At 43.8% G+C, this 24,350-nt stretch overlaps 1 protein-coding gene across 3 annotated transcripts; it reads left to right on the top strand.

The window, feature by feature from the left end:
- The first annotated feature begins 1,050 nt into the window (after positions 1–1,050).
- Positions 1,051–24,077, top strand: LOC132868412 (serine/threonine-protein kinase 32B-like). Of its 3 annotated transcripts, XM_060901277.1 has the most exons (12): positions 1,051–1,322; positions 14,050–14,105; positions 18,216–18,367; positions 20,246–20,419; positions 20,642–20,679; positions 22,207–22,296; positions 22,381–22,484; positions 22,578–22,694; positions 22,787–22,912; positions 23,120–23,245; positions 23,381–23,445; positions 23,640–24,077. In XM_060901277.1, the coding sequence occupies exons 1-12, from the start codon at positions 1,271–1,273 to the stop codon at positions 23,797–23,799; spliced, it is 1,260 nt and encodes a 419-aa protein (XP_060757260.1). In that variant the 5' UTR covers positions 1,051–1,270; the 3' UTR covers positions 23,800–24,077. The 3 variants fall into 3 exon arrangements, with proteins under 3 accessions (XP_060757260.1, XP_060757261.1, XP_060757262.1); XM_060901278.1 differs by lacking the exon at positions 14,050–14,105; XM_060901279.1 differs by lacking the exon at positions 1,051–1,322 and having other exon boundaries at positions 14,050–14,100.
- The last annotated feature ends 273 nt before the right edge of the window (positions 24,078–24,350 follow it).

Here is a 24,350-nt window from a genome sequence, read left to right as displayed (position 1 = left end):
CTAATCTGATATAAAATGTTCTCCACACGCGGGAATGCTTTGTTGTCATCCACTCTTCCTGTTTAACTGCAGCTCGCCATTTTTCTTGTCTTTCTGGGTTCACCGGGAAGTGGTGAAAAGTTAAACCAGGCTTATCTCCACATCTGTTATTACATCCAAAGGTCTCTGGCATTGTTCTTTCAGATGTAACTTCTACAGGTTTACCTGTAGATGCTTACTGAATTGGGTTTACAGTCACTCGTGTACAATTGTGCCGGTCATTGTCAAACACAAAGCTTGCCTGGCAACATGGCCACGTAAACAAATACGCAGTTGCAATGATGTCACGTGAAAGTCCTCAATAGTGCTTATTCATCAGGGTTGCGGGGGAACTGGAGCCAATCCCAGCTGACTTTGGGCAAGAGGTGGGATACAACCTGGACACGTCATCAGTCTATCACAGGGCTAACACAGAGATGAACAACCATTCATACTTACATTTAAACTTATCGGCAATTTAGAGGAGCCGGTTGACGTAATTTGCATGTCTTTGACTGGGGAGGAAACCAGAGCACCTGGAGGAAACCCACACAGGCACAGGGAGAACATGAAAACTCCATACAGAAAGGCCCCAGTCAGCCACAAGGTTCAAACCCAGAACCTTCTTCCTGTGAGGCAACAGTGTTAACTACTGCACCACCATGTAACCGTGCCATGTTATACATATACTATTTAAAATTTTCTCTTCAGGGTTTAAAGTAATGCATTTGATTTTATTGAATAAAAATTTGATGTAGTAAGGGGAAAACTTGACATGTGACAGAACATACAGTAACAAAATATTTTTTGTTTGTGCATCCAAGTGATGATGTGATGGGTCATGAAGTACGGTACGTGTAGAAAACCAAGCTCTACCAGACGTAAAGCTAATTGTTTATATGATTCTGGTATGCTCTCTCCCTTCCCCCTTTCCGTTCCTCTCTCGTCTTTCCCCACCCCTGGCTCTTCCTCTTTCTGACTCATCATGTAAACTCTCTCTCTCTCTCTCTCTCTCTCTCTCTCTCTGAGTGAAGGCAGGATTCTCTGAGTGTAAATGTCCAGTGCATGCAGCAGTTCACTCTGTAATGGACCTATAATGGATGTATGATAACTGTATGATGAAAAGTATGATGGTTATATTCTTGCTCTTTGATAAATGTTAAGTAGATGTGATGTAAATGTTGTCCTGCTCCGTGGAATGTTGGTTCCCACCATAAGGGAAATCCTGCACGGGGGCTGAAGGCATCAGAATATGGGCGTGAATCAGACACGCGAGTTGCCGGTGTTTGATCAAGATGAAGACGGTAAGGAACTAGACTTACCACATGCACAAATACACACACACACACTCAAAAAGACTCACACATCACTCCTAATTTAAGGAGGTACTGTGGTGTGACAGTAATGTTCGAGCAGTATGTACAGAGGAGTGGAGTCAGTTATGTTAAAGGAACCAGCTGCAGTTGTACTTGGACTTGCTACATATCAAGGACCAGAATATGTTTTTTACCAATTTTGGCTGGTCCTCACTTCTTCAAAGGGCTGTTTAAGGGTTAAGACTTAGTTTTAGGGATCAGGTTAGAATTAGGTTTAGGTTAGGGTTAGGGTAAGAGTAACAAAGATAGAAGGACAAGTGTGTGTGTGTGTGTGTGTGTGTGTGTGTGTGTGTGTGTGTGTGTGTGTGCGCGCTGACTGGCTCTGAATGAAAGCTGATGAAGCATGCCCTGCCTTGGTTTTGTCATACCAGCTCTCACACCCTGACATTTACTTGTGCAGGAACACACACACACACACACACACACACACACACACACACACACACACACACACACACACACATTCTTGTACTTCGATCTTTGTGGGAACCCTCATTGACATAATGCATTCCCTACCCCTTACACTAACCTTAACCATCACAATTAAATGCCTAACCCTGACACTTACCCTCGTCCTAACCTAAGCCTAATTCTAATCTGAACCCAAAACTAAGTCTTAACCCTCAAACAGCCCTTTGAAGAAGTGAGGACCAGCCAAAATATCATCACTTGCCAAAAAATATAAAAATGTATTCCAGTCCTCAATATGTTACAAGTACACACACACACACACACACACACACACACACACACTGAGCTTTCCACGCATCTGTGTCCAATGGAATAGATCAGCGTAACCTGATGACAATTGTCATAGGGATTTGCACAACTCCTCTGGGGCTCAGGGCTTTGTCAATATGATTCACCAACCAGGTTGTCATTCTGACACAATGTGTGTTTCAACAGCTTAACAAAGACTCTGTCTATCATTATGAGTCTTGGAATTAGTGGTACAGTATGGTGGAGATTTTCTTCATCTGGTCCATACAGACTCTCTACTGGTGGCCCAAAAGGATCAGTACTGGGACCGCTTCTATTCTTTCTCTATACCCACTCTCTTGGTGAGGTACTATCCTCACATGGGTTCTCAAACCACTGCTATGTTGATGAGATGAATCCCCCGATCTTTTGATTATGTGATCTGGACAACTCTTGCATCACACCATCTGGGGTAGGTCATACTATACAGCATCAGGTGGATCCAGCCATTTCTATCAAAGGAGGCCACTGAGGCATTTGTTAAATCCATTTTTGTGGACTACTGCAACTCATCATCTGATCTTGCAAATGTTTCAGAATTTAACTGCACCTCCCCAGGGTTAACCTATACCATCCCACTGCAATGCTTCCTTCCTGTAGCTGCCCACATTGGATTTAAAACACCGATGCTTGCCTACAAAAACAACACGGACCAGCACCCACCTCCCTTAAAGCTAGACAGCCTTTCGATTTCAGAAAATCGGTGAAATTTAGTTCCCTCTGAAATTTGGTCATTGTGATCCATGTTTATTATTTGTAAAATCTCACAAAATATCAGGCCATTCTGTGGCTGGGAAGTTATTTAATTTGAGGGGATTCCTGAGCAAATAATGTGCATGAAATCGCTTGCTTCACAAAGTCAAGCAGACAGAGGAAGTGCATGTGCACATGCACAGGTTTACCTTCTTCTCCTTCTTTGTCTTCTTCTTTTGGGTTTTACGGCAGCTGGCATCCACAGTGTTGCATTACTGCCATCTACAGGTTTACCTTGACTGTGCACTGACAGTTCCGTAATTCTGTCGCTAAACAAACAGCTGATCACACCGAGGTGCTCGCTGATCACCAATATTTATTAGTTTGGTCCTGCGTTTCCTTTCCTTCGCAACATGATGTCTTTTCTTCTCACTTTCCGTTACTGTATTCGGTCTTCCACATTTCATTCGCACACTCACGTCCTCCATTTCTCTCTCCTGTTTCAAATTTGTATCCCACAATGCTTTGCACGAACAAGAAAAGCCCAACACGTGATGCATGACGTAGGATCTTGAATTGGGTCATGGTGAAGCAGGAAAAAATAGCAGAGAATTTAGGGCCATGTGGCCCTAAATTCATAAATAGATCTATTAAAACAAAAAACCTAATAAAATTGGAAGTCTGTGATTCGAATCCAGTAGCTTTTGGTCCACGAAACAAAAATAATTGGGTCTCAGGGAAAATTCTTTTCATGACCTAAACTTGGAAAAATCTGAAAGACAGTCTACAACCCCAATTCCAAAAAGGTTAAGACACTGTGTAAAACATAAATAAAAACAGAATGCAAAGATTTGCAAATCATGGAAGCCCTATATTTAACTGAAAATAGTATAAAGACAACATATCAAATGTTGAAACTGAGAAATTTTATTGTTTTTTGAAAAATATATGCTCATTTTGAATTTAATGTCAGCAACACGTTTCAGAAAAGTTGGGACACAGGCAACAAAAGACTGAAAAAGTTGTGTAATGCTTAAAAAAAACTAATTTGGTTAATTGGCAACAGGTCAGTAACATGACTGGATATTAAAAAAAAGCATCCCAGAGAGGTGGAGTCTCTCAGAAGTAAAGATGGGGATGGGTTCAATGCTTTATGAAAGACTGCGAGGGCAAACAGTGTAACAATTTAAGAATAATGTTCCTCAATGAAAAATTGCAAAGAATTTGGGGATCACATCATCTATGCTCCATAATATCATTAAAAGATTCAGAGAATCTGGAGAAATCTCTGTATGCAAGAGACAAGGCTGAAAACTGACGTTGGATGCCTGTGATCTTCAGGCCCTCAGGAGACACTGCATTAAAAGCAGACACGTGTCTGTAGTGGAAATCACTGTATGGGCTCAGGAACACTTCAGAAAACCATCATCTGTGAAAACAGTTCATTACTGCATCCACAAATGCAAGTTAAAACCAGATATAAACAATATCCAGAAACATTGCCACCTTCTCTGGGCCCGAGCTCTTTTAAGACGGACTGAGGCAAAGTGGAAAATTGTCCTGAGGTCTGATGAATCAAAAGTAGAAATTCTATTTAGAAATCATGGACACCACGTCCTCCAGGCTAAATAGGAGAGGGCCCATCTGGCTTGTTATCACTGCACAGTTCAAAAACCAGCGTCTGTGATGGTATGAGGGTACATTAGTGCATGTGATATGGGTAGCTTGTACATCTGGGAAGGTATCATTAATGCTGAATGATATTGTAGGAATGCTGTGTGGTGGGTGGAGCACAGAAGCACGGGAGGCCAGAACTGAGTTCTCTTAAACTACTTTATTTAAGCTTTACAGCTTTTGACATCCAGGACACTCTCCCAGTCATACACGCTCGCGCACACACACATACAAGTGTTCTGGTTGGGTTGTTGCAAAACAAAGGGGAGGGAAAAGTCAGGGGAGTGTAACAGTGGCGCCCCACACAGTGCAGCCTTTACCTCAGAGAAAGCCCGCTGGCATTGCTCCGTCCACTGGACCGGGTCTGGTGCCCCCTTTTTAGTGAGATCAGTCAGCGGGCTGGTGACGTCCGAATAATTAGGTATAAACCTACGATAGTAGCCAGCCCCAAGAACTGTCTCACCCCCTTTTTGGTCTTGGGCCTCAGGCAGGCCGCAATTGCTGCTGTCTTATTGATTTGGGGACGCACCTGCCCATTGCCTAAGTGGAAGCCCAGATACCATATTTCCACCTGCCCAATCGCACACTTCTTTGGGTTGGCTGTGAGACCCACTCACCTCAGCAACCTAAGGACGGCCCTTAGGTGTTCTAGGTGCCGCGGCCAGTCATTACTATAGATGATTATGTCATCTAAGTATGCAGCCGCGTAGGTGGCATGGGGGTGGAGGACCCTGTCCATAAGCCACTGGAACGTAGCAGGCGCCTCAAACAGCCCAAAAGGAAGTGTGACAAACTGGTGTAAACCAAACGGTGTGGAAAAGGTCGTTTTTTCTCGGGATAGCGGAGTCAAGGGGATCTGCCAATATCCCTTTGTCAAATCCAGTGTCGAATAAAAATGAGCCATGCCTAGTCGATCGAGCAACTCGTCAATACAAGGCATTGGGTACGCATCGAATTTAGGCACCACATTGACTTTTCTATCGTCCACACAGAACCGGACCGACCCGTCGGTCTTGGGAACCAAGACCACTGGGCTGCTCCAGTCACTATGGGACTCCTCGATGATGCCCATTTCGAATATGGCCTCGAGTTCTTCCCGAACCACCTTTTTCTTGTGTTCGGACAGCCTGTAAGGGTGGCTGCACACTACCACCCGCGGGGGTGTCTCAATGTGGTGTTCTATGAGGCGGGTGCGGCCAGGCAGGGGCGAGAACACATCAGAAAATTCTGTCTGCAACTGGGCAACATCTGTGAGTTGGGTTGGGGAGAGGTGGTCTCCACAGGGGACCGGAGTGGTAGGCGATGTCAATGTTCCCTTTTGAACCTCCGGCCCCAGCTCCGCCTTCTCTGGAACCAACGACACCAACGCCACGGGGACCTCCTCGTTCTAAAGTTTTAGCAGATTGAGGTGGTAAATCTGTAACGCCCCACCCCTGTCCATTCGCCTCACCTCATAGTCGACGTCCCCGACTCGCCATGTGACCTCAAAGGGTCCTTGCCACTTGGCGATCAATTTGGAGCTCGACGTGGGCAACAACACGAGTACTTTATCTCCCGGTGCGAACTCCCTAAGGCACGTGCCCCTGTCGTACAGGCAGATTTGCCATTCTTGGGCCTGCCGCAAATTCTCCTGGGTTAGGTGTGTGAGTGTGTGGAGTTTTGCACGCAGATCGATAACGTATTGAATTTCGTTTTTGCTTGTTGAAGGTCCCTCCTCCCAATTTTCCTGCAGTACATCTAGAATGCCATGCGGCTTACGCCCATATAATAATTTGAACGGGGAGAACCCCATGGAGGCTTGTGGGACCTCTTGCACTGCGAATAACAGGGGCTTGAGCCATTTATCCCAGTTGCGTGCGTCCTCGCTTACAAATTTCTTAAGTTTTTGAGGGTGCGATTAAACCGTTCGATGAAGCCGTCCGTTTGTGGGTGATAAACGCTGGTGTGGATAGGCTTAATTCCCAGTAACCCATACAGTTCGTGCAGTGTGCGTGACATAAACGTACTGCCTTGATCAGTCAGAATCTCTTTGGGGATTCCAACTCGGGATATGACGCGGAAGAGTGCTTCCGCAATACTACGTGCTGAGATATTGTGAAGAGGCACTGCTTCCGGATATCACGTTGCATAGTCCACCAGAACTAAAATAAAGCGATATCCTCGTGTTGACTGATCTAATGGCCCGACGAGATCCATCCCAATTCTTTTGAACGGGGTCTCGATTAATGGCAGAGGGCGCAAAGGCACTTTTGGAATGGCCGCTGGATTTACTAACTGGCATTCGCGGCACGCCATACACCACCTACGGACATCGCCGCGAATCCCTGGCCAATAGAACCGGGCCTTATCCTGCCCCAGGTGTCCTAGTGTCTTATCCTGCCCCAGGTGTCCAGCCATGGGATTAAAGTGAGCCGCTTGGAATATAAATTCCTGGCGGCTCTTTGGGATCAAAAGCTGTGTTATTGGCTCCTTAGTCTGAGTGTCCTGCGTCACTCGGTATAATCTATCCTTAATAATGGAAAAATAGGGGAAGGACAGGGTGGCGTTTGGCTGGAGCGTTTGACCATCGATTACTCTCACTTGGTCAAACGCATGCCGCAGAGTCTCGTCTCGCGACTGCTCTAACAGGAAATCCGCGAGGGATTCCCTGAGAGAGGGAGGAGGAGCCTGCTGCTCCTCACTCTGACGCGGTGAGGACATAGACGGCTCTGTGACAGCTGCTCCTGCCAGTGCCACACCGGGACATCCCCCTGCTGAACTATGGCAGGCCCCACTCTTCACTAAATTAATCATTAATTCCCGAAATCCCACCCAATCAGTCCCCAAAATTATCGAGTGGGTAAGGCGAGGATTAACTGCCTCCTTTGCTCTAAATTTCTCCCCTCGAAATAGAATGTGGACCGACACTAAAGGGTAGTTGTGAACATCCCCGTGCACACACAACACCTTCACCAACTGTGCTCTTCCCAATGCCTCGTCTTGCACCAGGCTTTGGTGAATTGAGGTCTGATTACAGCCGGAGTCCACCAAAGCCTGATACATATCCCCTTGAATACTCACCGGTATGCGATACGCTCTGGCCCGATCGAGGGTGGTCCCTGGCGCATCGGGGATCCGGACCACCGCGCCCACCTCCATCACCAAGCACTGATGCTGGAGGTGCCCCGGCTTCCCACAGCACCAGCAAACCGGCCCAGGCTCTCTCTCTGCACTGGTGTTCCGGAGCTCACTCACCTGAGGGAGGGGAGAGACAGACACGGAAGTGGGAAACGGTAGGGCACCGCGGGTGCGGCGGGCCGGCTGTGGTGGAGCCGGCCCCCACCTCCACAGGGGGGGGAATGGGGTGAGGACGAGGAACAGAAGGGGAGGGGGAGAGAGAGCGAGAGGAGAGGGGAAAAGAGGAGACATGCTGTCCTGCCGTCGAAACAGATGCCTATGGTCCTCCGCCAGCTCGACGGCCTGATCCAGTGACGCCGGGCGATGGCACTGGACCCACTCCACTGTTCCTTCGGGAAGTCAGGTGATGAATTGTTCCAGCGCCACCAGATCGACGATTCCCTCGGCGTCGCGGTTGTCGGCCCTCAGCCACCGCCGGCAGGCGTCCCGGAGTTGCTGGCCAAACGCGAATGGCCGGCCGACCTCCTCCAGATGCAGTGCGCGGAAGCGCTGCTGTTGTTGCTCCGGGGTGTGCCCCACATGCTGGAGGATGGCCCTGTGGAGGTCGACATAGACCAGCCGGCTGTCGGTGGGGAGCTGTAGCGCGGCCAGCTGCGCCTCGCCCGTTAGCAGGGGGAGGAGGCGTGCCACGCGCTGTTCCACCGGCCAGCCCCACACCTCTGCTGCCTGCTCAAAGAGAGTGAGGAAGGCCTCGGGGTCATCGTGCGGGCCCATCTTCGTTAGGGTGAGGTGGGGAGGGTCCGCGGCGGTGGAGGTGGTGGACCCCGCCAACGCGAGTAGGTGCCAAAACGCCTGGCGATCTTCCTGCTGCGCCAGCACCAGGACCTCGAATCTTTGCTCCTGCTCCTTCCGGAGGGTGACCAGCACCTGGTGCTGGCTCTGTTGGGCCGTGGCGAGGGCACGGATCAGGTCCTTGAAGGGGGAGGACTCCATGGGGCTGTTCTCCTCTGCGCTCCGTCCCGGGCTTCAGCACCACTGTAGGAATGCTCTGTGGTGGGTGGAGCACAGAAGCATGGCAGGCCAGAACTGAGTTCTCTTAAACTCCTTTATTTAACCTTTACAGCTTTTGACATCCAGGACACTCGTCCAGTCACACACGCTCGTGCACACACACATACAATTGTTCTGGTTGGGGAGAGAGCTCCCTTCCTCTGCTCTCCCTCTCCTCTTATTGGGCGCGGTCACTGGGGAAGACACACAAACAGGTTAATTCCCATCAGGTGCAGTGATTCTGCCACTTACCTTCCCCGACTCCGCCCTCCATTTACAGACCAACGCTCGACCACACCCCCGCTGCCACAGATATCTACACATTTCAGAGCAATATGCTGCCATCCAGACAAAATCTTTTTCAGGGAAGGCCTTCTTTCTTTCAGCAAGACAATGCCAAACCGCTTTCTACACATATTAAAACTGCATGGCTCCATAGTATAAGAGTCCAGGTGCTAAACTGGCCTGCCTGCAGTCCAGACCTGTCTCCTATTTAAAACATTTGGAGCATTATGAAGTGGAAAATATGACAAAGGAGACCCCGAACTGTTGAGCAACTGAAATTTGATATCAGGCAAGAATGGGATGACATTTCTCTTTCAAAACTACAGCAATAGGTCTCCTCAGTTCCCAAACGTTTACAGAGTGTTGTTAAAAGTAGAGGTGATGCAATACAGTGGTAAACACGCCCCTGCCCCAACATTTTTGAAACATGTTGCTGATATCAAATTCAAAATGAGTATATATTTTTCAGAAAACAATAACATGTCTCAGTTTCAACGTTTGATATGTTGTCTTTGTATTATTTTCAATGAAATATAGGGTTTCCATGATTTGCAAATCTTCACATTCAGTTTTTATTCATGTTTTACACAGTGCCCCAACTTTTATGGAATTGGGGTTGTACCTTTAAGGCACTTATCATGCCACACTCTACAATACACCCTCCGAGACTCTAGCATGGCTTGACTGGACCCACCATCTCACCAGGTAAGGAAGAGATGCATCAAGGCTCTTCTCTGTCCTGCCATCCAGGTAGTGGAATGAAGTCTCCCTGATTTTCTGAACAACTGAGTCACTCATCTCATCTCATCTCATCTCATCTCATCTCATCTCATCTCATCTCATCTCATCTCATCTCATCTCATCTCATTATCTCTAGCCGCTTTATCCTGTCCTACAGGGTTGCAGGCAAGCTGGAGCCTATCCCAGCTGACTATGGGCGAAAGGCGGGGTACACCCTGGACAAGTCGCCAGGTCATCACAGGGCTGACACTGAGTCACTGGTTGTCTTCAAACAAAGACTAAAGATCAACCACTTCACCAAGCTATTAATCTATTTTTGTAATCATCCTTGTCTTGTCTTTAATTTTCTTGTCTTTTCATACGATACTGACCTCCCCATCTCAGATTTTTTTAGGCTGATGGGACACTTAGTCTCCAACCGAGTGACCCAGCATGAGGAGCTGTTTTTGTCAGAGACGACAAAGCACTAATTTTCATATGCAAGTGAACCGGCTTTTTCATCAGGCAAACCTTTTTAATTTGTATTTTGTCTGACTGTTGCTTTAATCAGTTTAGTAAGGCAGACCATTACCAACCATGTTGGCAAACAAGAATCACCCCTCAACATTATCAAGTGCTGCAAGCTTGTCTGGTATACCCATGTAATCCACTACAACGCTGTGGCCAAGACCATCCTCCAAGGCACAGTTGAGGAAAAGCATTGCAGGGGCTGCCAGCACAAATCCTGGCACCAAAGAATGGATGAGCCAAAGATCCACTGCACTTCTACCAGCTGCCAAAGACAGGGAACAGTGTAGAGTCTTGACTGACACTTCTATCCTGACACCCCCACAATGACATTCAATTGACATGAAGCTGATGATGATGGCTGCATGATATTCTTTTTTACTTCAGCATTTTGTGGTTATATTTGCTCCGTCTTGCAATTATTTGTGGGCTTTTGTGTTTTTGTGTGCCCCACTATATTATTTAATATATTTAGATTTTACGAATTTTTGATGATTCATTTCAATTAATGACTTAATGCCGCCAGACACCACCATGACTTCAAGCCACTAGAACAGCTTCAATACACCTTAGCATTGATGTTATATACAGTACCTGTGGAACCATATTGGAGGAATGAACACCACTGTTCATCAAACAAAAGATATTGCATCAATCAGGTTTTTTGATGATGATGATGATGATGATGATGATGATGATGGAAAGTGCTGTCTAACATGGTATTCCAATCTCTCCCATAGGTGTTCAGTTAGGTTGAGATCTTTTGACTGAAGAAACTGTAGCATCCAGTCCACATTATTTTTGCCACATTTATTTATTTAATTTGTCACACATTTGTATGTAATGATGGTGTGGTCTTTGTTATTTGGAGAAAGATTGAGACAGCATGTTTGGGACTGGTTAAAGGAACCCTTATTACCATGTTACGTGTCAATTTTTTTTTATTGCATATTAATTTTGTCTTCTGCCTTATCAGTCTGTTCAACATCATAATCAATAAAAATACATTTTTATTGGACTGGTTAGATACCTTCTCTCTTCAAGCTGCCCCTCCCTCTCTCTCTCTCTCTCTCTTTCTCATTTTGTTTCACAGAGTCACTCTTTTCCCCTCGCTCTGTCCCCCTCCTGCTTATCTCTGTCTCTTTCTCTCCTGCTTTTTGTCCTTTTTGGTATGCTCCTTTCATCCTGTCTCAGGGGTCGGAGCTTCTGTGCTGAACTGCTCACAGAGCAGATCTAAGCTTAAATCACATTAATTATTCACTCTCTCTCTCTCTCTCTCTCTCTCTCTCTTGCTCTCGCTCTCTCTCTCACACACGCACACACACACACACACACACACACACACACACACACACACACACACAGAGACAAAGGGCTATTTATTGTTCATAAATATTAGATTTCCATTTTCCCTTTTCTCTCTGACCTTTAGACTGTTTAATAATGTATATGGTATATTCTTATGTAAAACATATGCATGCATATCCCATTATAGTGGGGTGTGTTCCAAATGAATTTGCTGTAGGGTTTGTCCAACACGTCTGATCTTGTTATTTTATTTATTTGTTTATCTGTGTGTCTGCTGGCCTATGACTGGACACTAAATTTATTATTATTATTATTATTATTATTATTATTATTAAGGTCCAGTTTTGTATGCTTTCCACTGAGAATGTAGAGTCCTAGAGAGTGTCCCACCATCAGGCTTGTAGTACTCGAGTCTGACTCATGCCCTAATTTTAAGGACTCGTGACTTGACTTGGACTTGAGCACTGACGACTTGGACTTGCGCTTGGACTCAGACTCGTGTATTAACTGCATTCGGACTCGTAAATTGGAGACGAGGACTCTGATTTTTTCTTTATTTTTTGGAACATGCCAGAATAATTTGGCATAAGATATTTATACTTATATCTAAATTAATTTTTATACTAATTTCGTGCAAGAGAATGCACAAGAGAATGCACCTGTTCATACATCATGATCAGGAACAAACTAACGTTAATGGCGCTAAAATGCCTGGAGAGAACACCTCTAGGATTGTCCGCTTTGTTCATACAGACTTCTCATGCAGTGGAAAAAAAGCACTGCAATGTGTTCCATATGTAGAAGAACTATCGAGGAGACGACAGGGACAACCTCGAACTTCAATTGTCGTTTAGCAAGACTCCACCCAGAGAAGAAAGTGACATGCTATGTTCATTGCTCTGTTGATAGCGGGGCTTGCTTGCTGAGCGATGAACTAGCGTGTGTTAACCCTCTCTCATGTTATTTGCCCTGTTGATAGTGGGCGGGCCTTGCTGAGCAATGAACAAGCTTTTTATCTGTAGCCTATGAACTAAAATGGTGCAGTCAAGCAGTAACGTTTGTCCAACACAGTCGCAGAGACAGTTTCACATAAAGGCAGCAACAACCACCATCAAATGGTGTGGTTGGAGTCTTGTTCTCGGACTCAACTCGGAATTTTCTTTTATGACTTGGACTTGACTCGGACTTGAACACTGGGGACTCAAGACTGGACTCGGACTTGAGGTTTAGTGACTTGATGACAACACTGCCCACCATCTCCATTCACAGTCACAATGCTTGCAAAACCTTGAGTGGAATCAATAGGAAGAACTGGCTTTCCTGATATGAACCATAGTGTTCAGATTCTGTTGGACTTCTGCACTAGTCATGGTTTGTCCGTACCAAAGAGCATGTTAATGGAGTGCCTAGGTGTACTTAGGAATAGTCGACCTCATTTCAGCACCCACTTCAAAGAAAGCTTCTCTCATGTCCTGAAGGAGAGAAGTTACATGGAGTGTAAAGAAGACTCAAGCTAGTGAAACGAGACATTCCAGAAGAAAATGAGTATGGAAGGTTGCATGGAGAGAGCTCACAATCATGTCTGCCAAATATTCAGTGGGAGGTACTTCAGGATTATGAGGTGTCAGGGCCACAACTGTGCAGATGTACACTGAAATATGCAGTTTAATATGGTGGGTTTTTTTTGGAGTGGAGACACTGATGGAATGAAATTACACATGGCCAAAGTGTTGTTTTTTCCCCCTTGCAGATACTGTGATATGAGGAGGAGCACAACAATCCTGAAGGAGCTCAGGCAAGAGCTTCTGGTTCTCTGCAATGATAGGAGCCAACTGAGGGGGTTTAGGCATCTGATTAGCATGGTGTCATTAAGGGTATAGTAAGGTGTTGGCTGTTAAATAAGTGTGAAATCAGTTATAAGGGTATATATTTACCAGTCCTTTAGCTAAATATACCCATCTAAATGCAATGCATTAATTCATTGCACAAAATATTAATGTTGACAAATGGCAATTGTGTAAACCCCCTGCCCATGCAGAGAACAGGCTGCATGAAGTGAAGCCAAATAAGTAGCCAGATAACAAGCTAACAAGTGTTTAATTCCAGACAATCAACTGGGAAACTCAGCTTTGTGTGATATTAGTTTATGTATTCAAACTATCTGTGTTGACTGAGTTTCCTGGACAGCTTCAGAACATGAATTGGTGGGGGTAATGTCGTGAATGTGTGGGACCTGTGTATGAAAAGACACCACCAGTAATAAGGATTGTGCCTCCAGATGGAGGTCTATCGATCAGGAGAGGACACTGGTATCAGTCCAGGATTTGCTGGAGGGGTTATATCTCCTGACAGGTCTGGGAATGCCCAGAAATCCACTGAATGACCTGGAAGAAGAAGATAGAGACTGATGTGTGGGCTTTCTTGGCTCTCGATGATGCCATGGCAGTCCAGAGATCTAAGATCTAAATATTTCTATTAGTATTAATAATATAATTATGTGAGATGTTCTTCTTTTTCACAGTGAACTTTGACCACTTTCAGATTCTCAGGGCCATCGGGAAAGGAAGTTTTGGTAAAGTAAGAACACACACACACACACACACACACACACACACACACACACACACACACGACAGGCTGTAACATTTAAATGGTCATGTGTGTCTTTCTCAGTTTCTTGCTGACATTTAATAGAAATGTCACATTTAATTACAGTCGATTAACGCCATCATCTTTTTACACTAATCATTTCTTGCCCCCGTTTTCTATCACTTTAAACAACTCTCTGAATGAACTTGAAGTTCATCTGGAAAAGATGAAGAGAGAGAGAGAGAGAGAGAGAGAGAGAGAGAGACTAACAAGTCATCAAACAACACACCCTCAGGCTGCTCTGTTTTCACAATCACATTGTACTCCAGTAAAAACATATTGTCTTACATAAGTATTCACCCTCCTTGTACTTTTCCACATTTTGTCCTGTTACAACCTGGAAATGATTTGGATTTCATTCGGATTTTACCATATGATTGACAAAATATGTCTAATATTTTAAAGCTGTACTGCCTTTCAGATTTTTCAAGTTTAGGTCATAAAAATAATTTTCCCCAACACCCAATTATTTTTGTTTTGTGGATCGAAAGCTCCTGAATTTGAACCAGACTTCCAATTTTATTAGTTTTTTTAAAAATAGAACAATCGGGCCACGTGGCCCGAAATTCTCAGCTATTTTTTCCTGCTTCACCATGACAAAAAACAAGATAATATGTCATGCATCACGTGGTGGGCTTTCCCCATTTGCACAAGGCATTGTGGGATACAAATTGGAAACAGGAGAGGGAAATGGACGGCGTGAGTGAACTTATGAAACGTAAAAGACCGACGACAGTAACGGAAAGCGAGAAAAAAGACGTTATGTTATGAAAGAAAGGAAACGCAGGACCAAACTAATAAATATCGGCAGTCAGCGAGCACCTCGGTGTGATCAGCTGTTTGTTTAGCACGGTCAAGGTAAACCTATAGATGGCAGTAATGCAGCACTGGATGCCAGCTGCTGTAAAACCCAAAAGAAGAAGAAAAAGAAGAGGAAGGTAAAACTATGCATGCGCACACGGACTTCCTCTGTCTGCTTGACTGCACAAAGCAAGCGAGTTCATGCACATTATTTGCTCAGGAATCCACTCGAATTAAATAACTTCCCAGCCACAGAATGGCCTGGTTTCTTTTTTTTTTTAAATTTTTTAGATATTACAGAAATAAACATAGATCACAAGGACCAAATTTCAGAGGGAACTAAATTTCACCGATTTTATGAAATCGAAAGGCCGTCTACTTTTAAGGTGCAAATATTTATTTTACTGTAAGACAAAGGTTCATGCAACTAAATGCATACATTTGTGGGTTGCATAAGTATCCCCCCCATCAACTGCGACTTTGGCTGACTTTAAAGCCGCATACATATTGCTCTGACAAGTGTTTCAAGCTGCTTTCGAAATAGAAGGTTGTTACCTTGTTACCTCGCTGCAGTGTCTCATCAGGCAAGACTTTCATCTGAAGGTATCCTCTTACGATGTTCGTTTCGAATGACCTTTTAAGATCACATTTACGGTGACATGTGACGGGTGACTAGAGAACTAACCAAAAAGTTAGCTAGTTGGCTAACAGATGCCTCACAAGTCATATCAAGCAAATTTATTCGATAACAGTCTTCAGGTTATAAGCGAGTACAATTTTTATTTCTCAATAATTTTTCAAAAATCTAAGCAAAAAAGCCTAAAAATGTATATTTGTATACAAACTCACTTTTCTGTGAAGTTCGGTCCACCACTTGAAGTTCGTTTTTTAGGTTTTTTTCCACTGTTTGAGGGAGCTGGTACATGGATTTATGGGTACCATGAAGCATTGAGGATACACTGATGTTGCCTTCAACTCGGGTCAGTTTGAAGGCATCTTGGAAGACAAGAAACAGTAGTGTGAACAGTTTTGGAATGGTCCTTGATGCCTCCTGAGACACAGTTTTCCCTGTTTCGAATGCACCCTCAGTCACTGCTGATGAGAAGCATGACCAAAACATGATGCTACCACCACCATACTTCACCATGTGAATGATGTTTGCTGGATACTGGGCAATATTGTGTTTCTGCCAAACTATTTTTCCCCACATGTTTGCTGAGTCTTTAACATGTTTTTTTTTTGGTTGTCCTGTGAATAGCTTCCCTTATCTAAGCTGTAGATCTCTCCAGTTCCTTCAGAGTTACCCTTGGTCTCTTGGTTGCTTCTTTCACTCATGCCCTCCTTATCCAGTCACTGACAACTGGAGGATGGCTTCATCTAGGCAGAGTCATGCTTGTGCCATATTCATTCCATTTTTTAAACAACTGTTGCCAGGCAAAGCAAACCTCACCCGGTAGCACTTATGATGAATATGAAGGAAGATATGGCGAAAAAAATAGGTACCCAATGCGTCCATGTAGCTACTGCTTATACTGTAAATAAAATAGTTTTCTGATACCATGTCCATGCAGTAAATATAGCATATATATTTATGAGGCAGTAGCCACAAAAATGAAGCGTAATCCAAAAATGAACAATTTAAAAATCACAGAAGTAAAATATACCAAGTGTCTGTACTTTATATTATTCTACTCTTACCTCTTACAGTTTTCGAAACTGAAACCTCCGAACTGAGGCTGACATACACACGCTGTCGCCATGACTGAAACTCTTGTTTCCTGGAAAAGGCCCGGCGCTAGAGCTCAATGGAACGCACTTTCCCTCTGTAATAAGCATAAACATGTCTGAAAGCGATTTCTTTCGTCCATTTATTTTGAATGGTGAACCGAATTGTATACACTCATCGGCCATTTTAATCAGAACACGTGTATGCGCATGCACAGTGCACGATGACCTAGTGGCTGGCACTTCTATATGAGGCAGTAGCCACAACAAAAACAATTTTGACCTTTTTGGTGACCTTGACCGGATGACCCTTGGTGGTTCTATTTGAGACCAATGCCCATCTATCCTGAAAGTTTCATGAAGATTGATCCAGCAGTTTTCCCTTAATATCGTTAACAAAAAAACAAAAAACAAATAAACCCAACCAAAAATAATATCTCGTCCCCTGGTAGACTCTGGAGGTAATAAGGGATTTAATGGTGGTGGCATGGTGGTGTAGTGGTTAGCACTGTCGCCTCACAGGAAGAAGGTTCTGGGTGAGAGCCCCAGTGGTTGACAGGGGCCTTTTTGTGTGGAGTTTGCATGTTCTCTCCATGTCTGCGTGGGTTTCCTCCAGGTGCTCCAGTTTCCCCAACAGTCCAAAGACATGCAGGTTAGGCTCATTGGTGGCTTTAAATTGACCGTAGGTGTGAATGTGAATGCGAGTATGAATGGTTGTTTATCTCTATGTGTCAGCCCTGCGATGACCTGGCGACTTGTCCAGGATGTCCCCCGCCTCTTGCCCATAGTCAGCTGGGATTGGCTCCAACTTGCCTGCAATCCTGCACAGGATAAGCGGTTATGGATCATGGATGGATGGATGGATGGATTTAATGGTGCTCCATGGGATATTTTTTATAACCAGACCCTGAGTGATGTTTTTCCAGAACTTCTTGGACTTGTCTTTTGGTATTTATGATGCTGTTTGTTTCAGAATGTTTTCTACCAGTGTCTGGTGCCTTCCAGGAACTGGTTTAATTGCACAAAGCTGGATTCCACTGAACTCCATTCAGCTGTGAGTTCTGATGGCAGCTGGTTGCACCAGACCTAATTCAGGGGTTTCACAACGAATACTTATGCAATCATAACTTTAGTGTTATTATTTTTATCAATAATTTTACAGACTATGTTGATTTTATCCCACTGGAATATTATGGGCTATTTCGTGTTGTTTCATAGTATAAAATCCACATTTCAGGTCCAGGTTGTAGCACTACAAAATGTGTAAAAAGTACAAGAAGCCGAGTCCTTATGCAAGACACTATAAATCTCTGAAGAGAACACATTCACACGGATAATTCCCGACAATCAACATCCACACCAACAGCTATTGTTTTGAGTGTTGAAAATTGCGTAGACATCTGTCAATGGAAATACAATATAGGTCTCTGTGTACGTCATTAATAATAATAATAATAATAATAATAATAATAATAATAATAATACCTATCTATTCATCAATCTGTGCCGCAGGTGTGTATTGTGCAGAAGCGTGACACAAAGAAACTGTATGCGATGAAATACATGAATAAGCATGCCTGTGTGGAGCGTGATGAGGTGAGGCACGTATGCAGGGAGCTGCAGATCCTGCAGGAGATACAGCACCCATTTCTTGTCAACCTCTGGTGAGTGATGCACACATACACATTTACTACATACAAACAGACCTAAAAGTAGGGCAGCATATTGTATTCAGCACTTATATAAGAACACATATCAGTGTTTGTGCAGCAGAACAGTCTGTGTGTGTGGTAGGTCGAGTGTGCTCTTTAGACAAGCACAATGTCCTTATGCACATTCGACAGCAGCTGCAGGAGTGTGTGTGTGTGTGTGTGTGTGTGTGTGTGTGTGTGTGTGTGTGTGTGTGTGTGTGTGTGTGTGTGTGTGTGTGTGTTTAGCCCTGCAGGAGTAATTGGTCTTCTTTTTTTGGAACCAAGACAGAATAATACAGAGTGACTCACTTTACCCCTGTGTGTCAGTGTGTGTGTGTGTGTGTGTGTGTGTGTGTAAAGCCTGAGCTGCAAAAATAAAATGGGTTCATTTTTGATGTCTGGTGCTGTTTGGTTCATTTGATTTAAAACGGGTTTGAAGGAAATTTCCTTGACATCCAACGCAACATTCTGCGAGCTCTTGGATTTAACCCTCCCCACTCTCTTCTCCAGCTTCTCGTTTATAGCTTACTGATTAACCTCATGACTAGCTTCTACCTTCAAACTACACCGGTCTGATTTCTCTGACCTCCCACTAGCGTAAGGTATACGAGCATGTTTGTGTCAGACAGATGGGCACAAAGCTGTGTTTTAAAAGCGTGTAATCTAATAAGCTCATGTGCCCTTTGCATGTCGATGGCATGGCTGGCATCGACGGCTGACCCCCAACTTTTTAAAGAATATGCTCGTAATGGAACATTATATGTTCTTTATGTGACAGAAATGATCAAAATAGACAGTGATACCGATTAAGACCCTTTTTTTTCCATCTGTCCCTATTCACTTCTTCTTGGGTAAATCATTGTCTCAGACACACCCAAATGCTGGGTTTTAGAGGGCTTGATCATTTATATTGATGCTCTTGGAGGTTCCCGGGAGGTGCTGCCATGGCAACGCATGACCAAATCTGGCAAAGATCATGATGGGATTCTTTCCCTAATGGACACATTGTATGCATTGGTGTGTGTGTGTGTGTGTGTGTGTGTGTGTGTGTGTGTGTGTGTGTGTGAGAGAGAGAGAGAGAGAGAGAGAGAGAGAGAGAGAGAGAGAGAGAGAGAAATGATATAAACAGTCTGAGGTCACTGCGACATGAAGCGTCTCTGACCTGCTTAATGGCCTCTGCTGCCTCCATCTATTTGTCTTTCTCACCTTTCCATATGTATAAAAAGCAGGAATCACGTTTAATGAAATTTGGCAAGAGGGAGCGTGTGATAATTCAAGGAAGTGACACGTGTGATGGCAAGAGTGAGTATGTGATGGTCAAAATGGCCAGAATTCAGTTATATTTAACTCAGTTTTATTTGTACAGTCGAACAATGGACGTGTTTAATAGATGCTTTCGACAGAAGTGTGTACGAATGTAGAATAGCATCCTGAATAAGCACAGCTGTATTTGATAGAATTGCTGATGATATTGATATTGATTGTGAGGAATTCACTTGAAATCCAGTTTTTTTCCTTGCCAGATTTTTATGCACACTCTGACCAGATTGGTTGTCCAGATATGTCAAAAACAAATGATGTATCATGGTGGAATTTGCACGTGCTTGTTTTGTCATCAAATTTGACCAAACACAACACGAATCAAGACGGCTCATAGTCTCTGGCCTGACATTCGGACAAACCAGTGAGGGCTGTTACATTTTGACTTTTGATGATGTTTCTGGAACACGAACACAACATGAATTCGATGGCTTCCGGACGGAGCCTAAAAATGATCAACACTTTATCGAAACACTTGTAAGGTTTGTGTTACTGTTTTGTACGGGTGTCTCTCTGTGTGTCTCTGCACAGGTACTCATTCCAAGATGAAGAGGACATGTTTATGGTTGTGGATTTGTTACTGGGTGGAGATCTGCGCTACCATTTGCAGCAGAATGTCCAGTTTAAAGAGGAGACGGTGAAAATATACATCTGTGAGCTAGCACTGGCACTCGGCTACCTACAGTCCTGCAACATCATCCACCGGTGAGTCCCATATCACAGACACAAACATGAGCAATGCCATCATATCTGTGTCCCGGTCACAGCTCACACAGTCCCTCTTGCATCCTCATACTCTCTGTCCCAACCCTTACAATGAACACTTACAGGTTGGAGGAATAAATGCGACACATCGATCACTTAGCTGTGTTTTATCCTGGCTGTACGATTTTAAACTAATCCTAACACGCTACTCTTCCTCTGCAGTGACATAAAACCAGATAACATTCTCCTGGATGAGCACGGTAAGCCTTCAACCCTAATTTTTGAACTCTAACCTTAAACCCTTAAACCCCATTATGCTAGCATTGCTTAGATTTGCCGAATAATTACTCTTTTAGCTTAGTTTCATTGCTTAGATAAACAATGTTTCACTTCGCTTCATCTTTTCGATTCGCCTGGTCTTTTTATCTGAGCTATATTGTTTAAGATAACCTGAACTTTTAAGGTTAGTTTGTTTTGATTTTAAATTGACTTTCTCTCAAAGAGTAAAATGACATTCAGTCAATCTGTTGGGCCAACACTGAGTGCTAAAGTTGGTGCAAAGTGATTTTGTTTATTGGGCCAACATTGGGACACCAGAACTGACAGACTTTCATCCACCTTTAAATCCATCTTGCCAGTGTTGGCACAACATGAATCATTCCTTTGGGTCAATGTTGGGTGTCAACATTGGGCCAACATTGGCAAGGTTGTTCTGAAAAGGATGCCTTTGGCCAACATTGGGATCTTTAAATTTAGCTGCCTCTTAGGTTAACCTGATGTTTTGGGCTTCCTCCAAATCCACCTTGCTAACACTGACACAACATCAATCAGGTATTCTTTTGGGTCAGTCCTGGGTGTCAAAATTGACCCAACATTGGCAAGGTTGTTATGAAAAATATGCCTTTGGCCAACATTTGGATCTTTTAATTTAGCTTCCTCTTTGGGTAACCTGATGTTTTATCCACCTTGTTAATGTTGGCACAACATTAAGCATTACCTTGGGTCAATGTTGGGTGTCAACATTGACCCAACATTGGCAGAGTTGTTATGAAAAATATGCATTTGGCCAACATTGGAATCTTTTAATTAAGCTCCCTCTTAGGTTAACCTGATGTTTTGGGCTACCTCCAGATCCACCTTGCCAACATTGACACAACATCAGGTCTTCCTTTGGGTCAATGTTGGGTGTCATAATTGACCCAACATTGGCAAAGTTGTTCTGAAAATATGCCTTTGGCCAACATTGGGGTCTTTTAATTTAGCTTCCTCTTAGGGTAATCTGATGTTTGTGCTACCTTTAAATCCACCTTGCCAACATTGACACAACATTAGTTCTTCCTTTGTGGCAATGTTGGGTGTCAAAATTGACCCAACATTGGCAAGGTTGCAATGAAAAGTATACCTTTGGCCAACACTGGGATCTTTTAATTTAGCTTCCTCTATGGGTAACCTGATGTTTTGGGCTACCTCTCAGTCCACCTTGCTAATGTTGGCACGTTAAGCATTACCTTGGGTCAATGTTGGGTGTCAACACTGGCCCAACACTGGCAGGGTTGTTATAAAAAGTATTCCTTTGGCCAACATTGGGATCTTTTAAGTTTAAGGTGAACCTGATGTTTTGGGCTAGCCTGATATTTTAGGTTAGCTTTAGTGGCTACCATAATAGTTAGCATTTATTCATCCTTTTTTTTTTAATTTTGCTGAACCTTCATTAGCTTATCAGAGTTAAACTTTTTTTTTCATCTCCCTCTATGACATTTTGTGTGTTTCTCTCTGTGTGTATATAGGTCACGTCCACATCACAGACTTTAACGTTGCCGCATTACTGAAGGACTCGGCAAGGGCTTTGTCAATGGCAGGAACCAAACCGTACATGGGTGAAGATCACTACTCACACTGAGTTGTGTTTATCACATGGGCTCTCGCCACTTATCACTGACCTGTATGTGTGTGTTTTACAGCCCCAGAGATGTTCCAGTCTTTTGTGGATGGTGGTCCTGGTTACTCTTATGCTGTGGACTGGTGGGCTTTGGGCATCACAGCATACGAGCTCTTACGAGGATGGGTATGTTTAGTACTGAACTGCACATGTATAACATATTATGTTAGAACGGGTGAAGTGGAACCTGTGGCTGTAACCAGGCTCTCTCGCTGTCAGAGGCCGTATGATATCCAGTCAAGCACAGCTATGGAGGACATCATCAGCATGTTCCGTTCTGAACATGTACGATATTCAACCTCCTGGTCTAATGCCATGGTGGCACTGCTGCGCCTGGTGAGGGGCATTTTGGAAAATGGAGATATGTCGGAAGGTCTTGACTTATTTCACACCGCTATAAACATTTGTGTGTATGTATATGTGTATAGCTGCTCAGTAAGGACCCAGAGGTTCGGCTGTCGTGTGTGTCAGATATTCAGCGCCTTCCATACCTGGTGGATATGAACTGGGAAGCCGTGCTGGAGAAAGGAGTTTCACCAGGATTTACCCCCAACGTGAGATACCACACATACACACACAACTCTCATTCAAGAGGACAAGTGCCTTTTTTTTTTTTGGTGTGTGTGTGTGTGTGTGTGTGTGTGTGTGTGTGTGTGTGTGTGTGTGTGTGTGTGTGTTATGAGGAGCGCCTACAATGATCTTTGCTTATTAAAATACACATCACTTGTTGTTATTGTTTCTCTTCCCCGTTTGTCTCGTAGAGGGGACGTCTGAACTGTGACCCGGTGTTTGAGTTAGAAGAAATGATTCTGGAGTCAAAGCCACTCCACAAAAAGAAAAAACGACTGGCCAAGAGCAAACACACGACCAAATCATCTAGCACACTGGTATAAACACACACACACACACACACACACACAAAGTCATAATTGTGTCAATTATAGCTTATATAATGATAAATTGTGTGTGTGTGTGTGTGTGTGTGTGTGTGTGTGTGTGTGTGTGTGTGTGTGTGTGTCCAGCCACCCCACATGCAACAACGTCTAGAAACAGTCAGAAAGGAATTCATCATCTTCAACAGAGACAAGTGAGTACCGACAGAGATTTTATAAGATGAGACAGTCCACTGCTTAAAATGTGAATGAGACAGATGTAATGCACAATATTCCGGCTCTATGAAGTACATAAATTTAATCTCTCTCTCTCTCTCTCTCTCTCTCTATCTATCTATCTATCTATCTATCTATCTATCTATCTATGGTATCTATCTCCCGATGTTAGATTACAGAAGCAGAGTGACAGTGCAAAGAAAGGATCTTCACTAAAAAGACAGGACAAACTGCAGGAAGGACAGAGCAACAATGACAAAACCCACACTGTCAAAGCTAAAACAAAAACACACACAGACTTGGTGAAAATACTGAGTTCAGATTCACACTGAGCAACACCCTGACCTCCTTCGACAGCACCATCCTCAATGCACACCCACGCAGCACAAAACCAGACCCTTTGCCTTACTACAACGACTGTATGTGTGTGTGTTTTTATTTCAAATCAAATGACTGAACCATCGCTACAGTATTTGGTAGAGTTTGGCCGAATAGATTAACAACTATTAGCATTTATTAGCATTAGCAACAATTCTCAGTCCTGCAGCATTCAGTTTGATTATGCAGTTCATGCCTCTGTTACTGAGTAAATGATCTGTTTATAATAAATTATATAATTATATATAGAATTGCATTGTTTTCCATACATTCTGATGTTTACATTTTTTTAAAAAGAATGAAACCACTTGTCTAGATGAAGTACCATTTGATTACTACCTGTTTTGAGTCATTTTTAGCCTTCCGTAAACAGCATTAATTACGTATTATAAAATGTTTTGACTTTAACTATGGTTAAAGAATTGTGAAGAAAATAAGCAGGGAAATGGTCACTGAAATTGATAATTGGTGTAACCTGTGGCCATAACCACACCTCACACTTGCG

Source organism: Neoarius graeffei, chromosome 20 (assembly GCF_027579695.1).
Source record: "Neoarius graeffei isolate fNeoGra1 chromosome 20, fNeoGra1.pri, whole genome shotgun sequence".
In the NCBI taxonomy this organism is placed as follows: Eukaryota; Metazoa; Chordata; class Actinopteri; order Siluriformes; family Ariidae; genus Neoarius; species Neoarius graeffei.
Note: the sequence above shows the minus strand (reverse complement) of the source record. Positions and strands in the feature narration are given on the sequence as shown.

What these genes read in the sequence shown, in the direction of transcription:
- LOC132868412 (XM_060901277.1), top strand. Translation starts at nt 1,271, where the DNA reads ATGGGCGTGAATCAGACACGCGAGTTGCCGGTGTTTGATCAAGATGAA. An exon ending in TCCTGCAACATCATCCACCG is followed by an intron (nt 20,420 to 20,641) that starts GTGAGTCCCATA and finishes CTTCCTCTGCAG; the next exon opens with TGACATAAAACCAGATAACA. An exon ending in AGGAACCAAACCGTACATGG is followed by an intron (nt 22,297 to 22,380) that starts GTGAAGATCACT and finishes TGTGTTTTACAG; the next exon opens with CCCCAGAGATGTTCCAGTCT.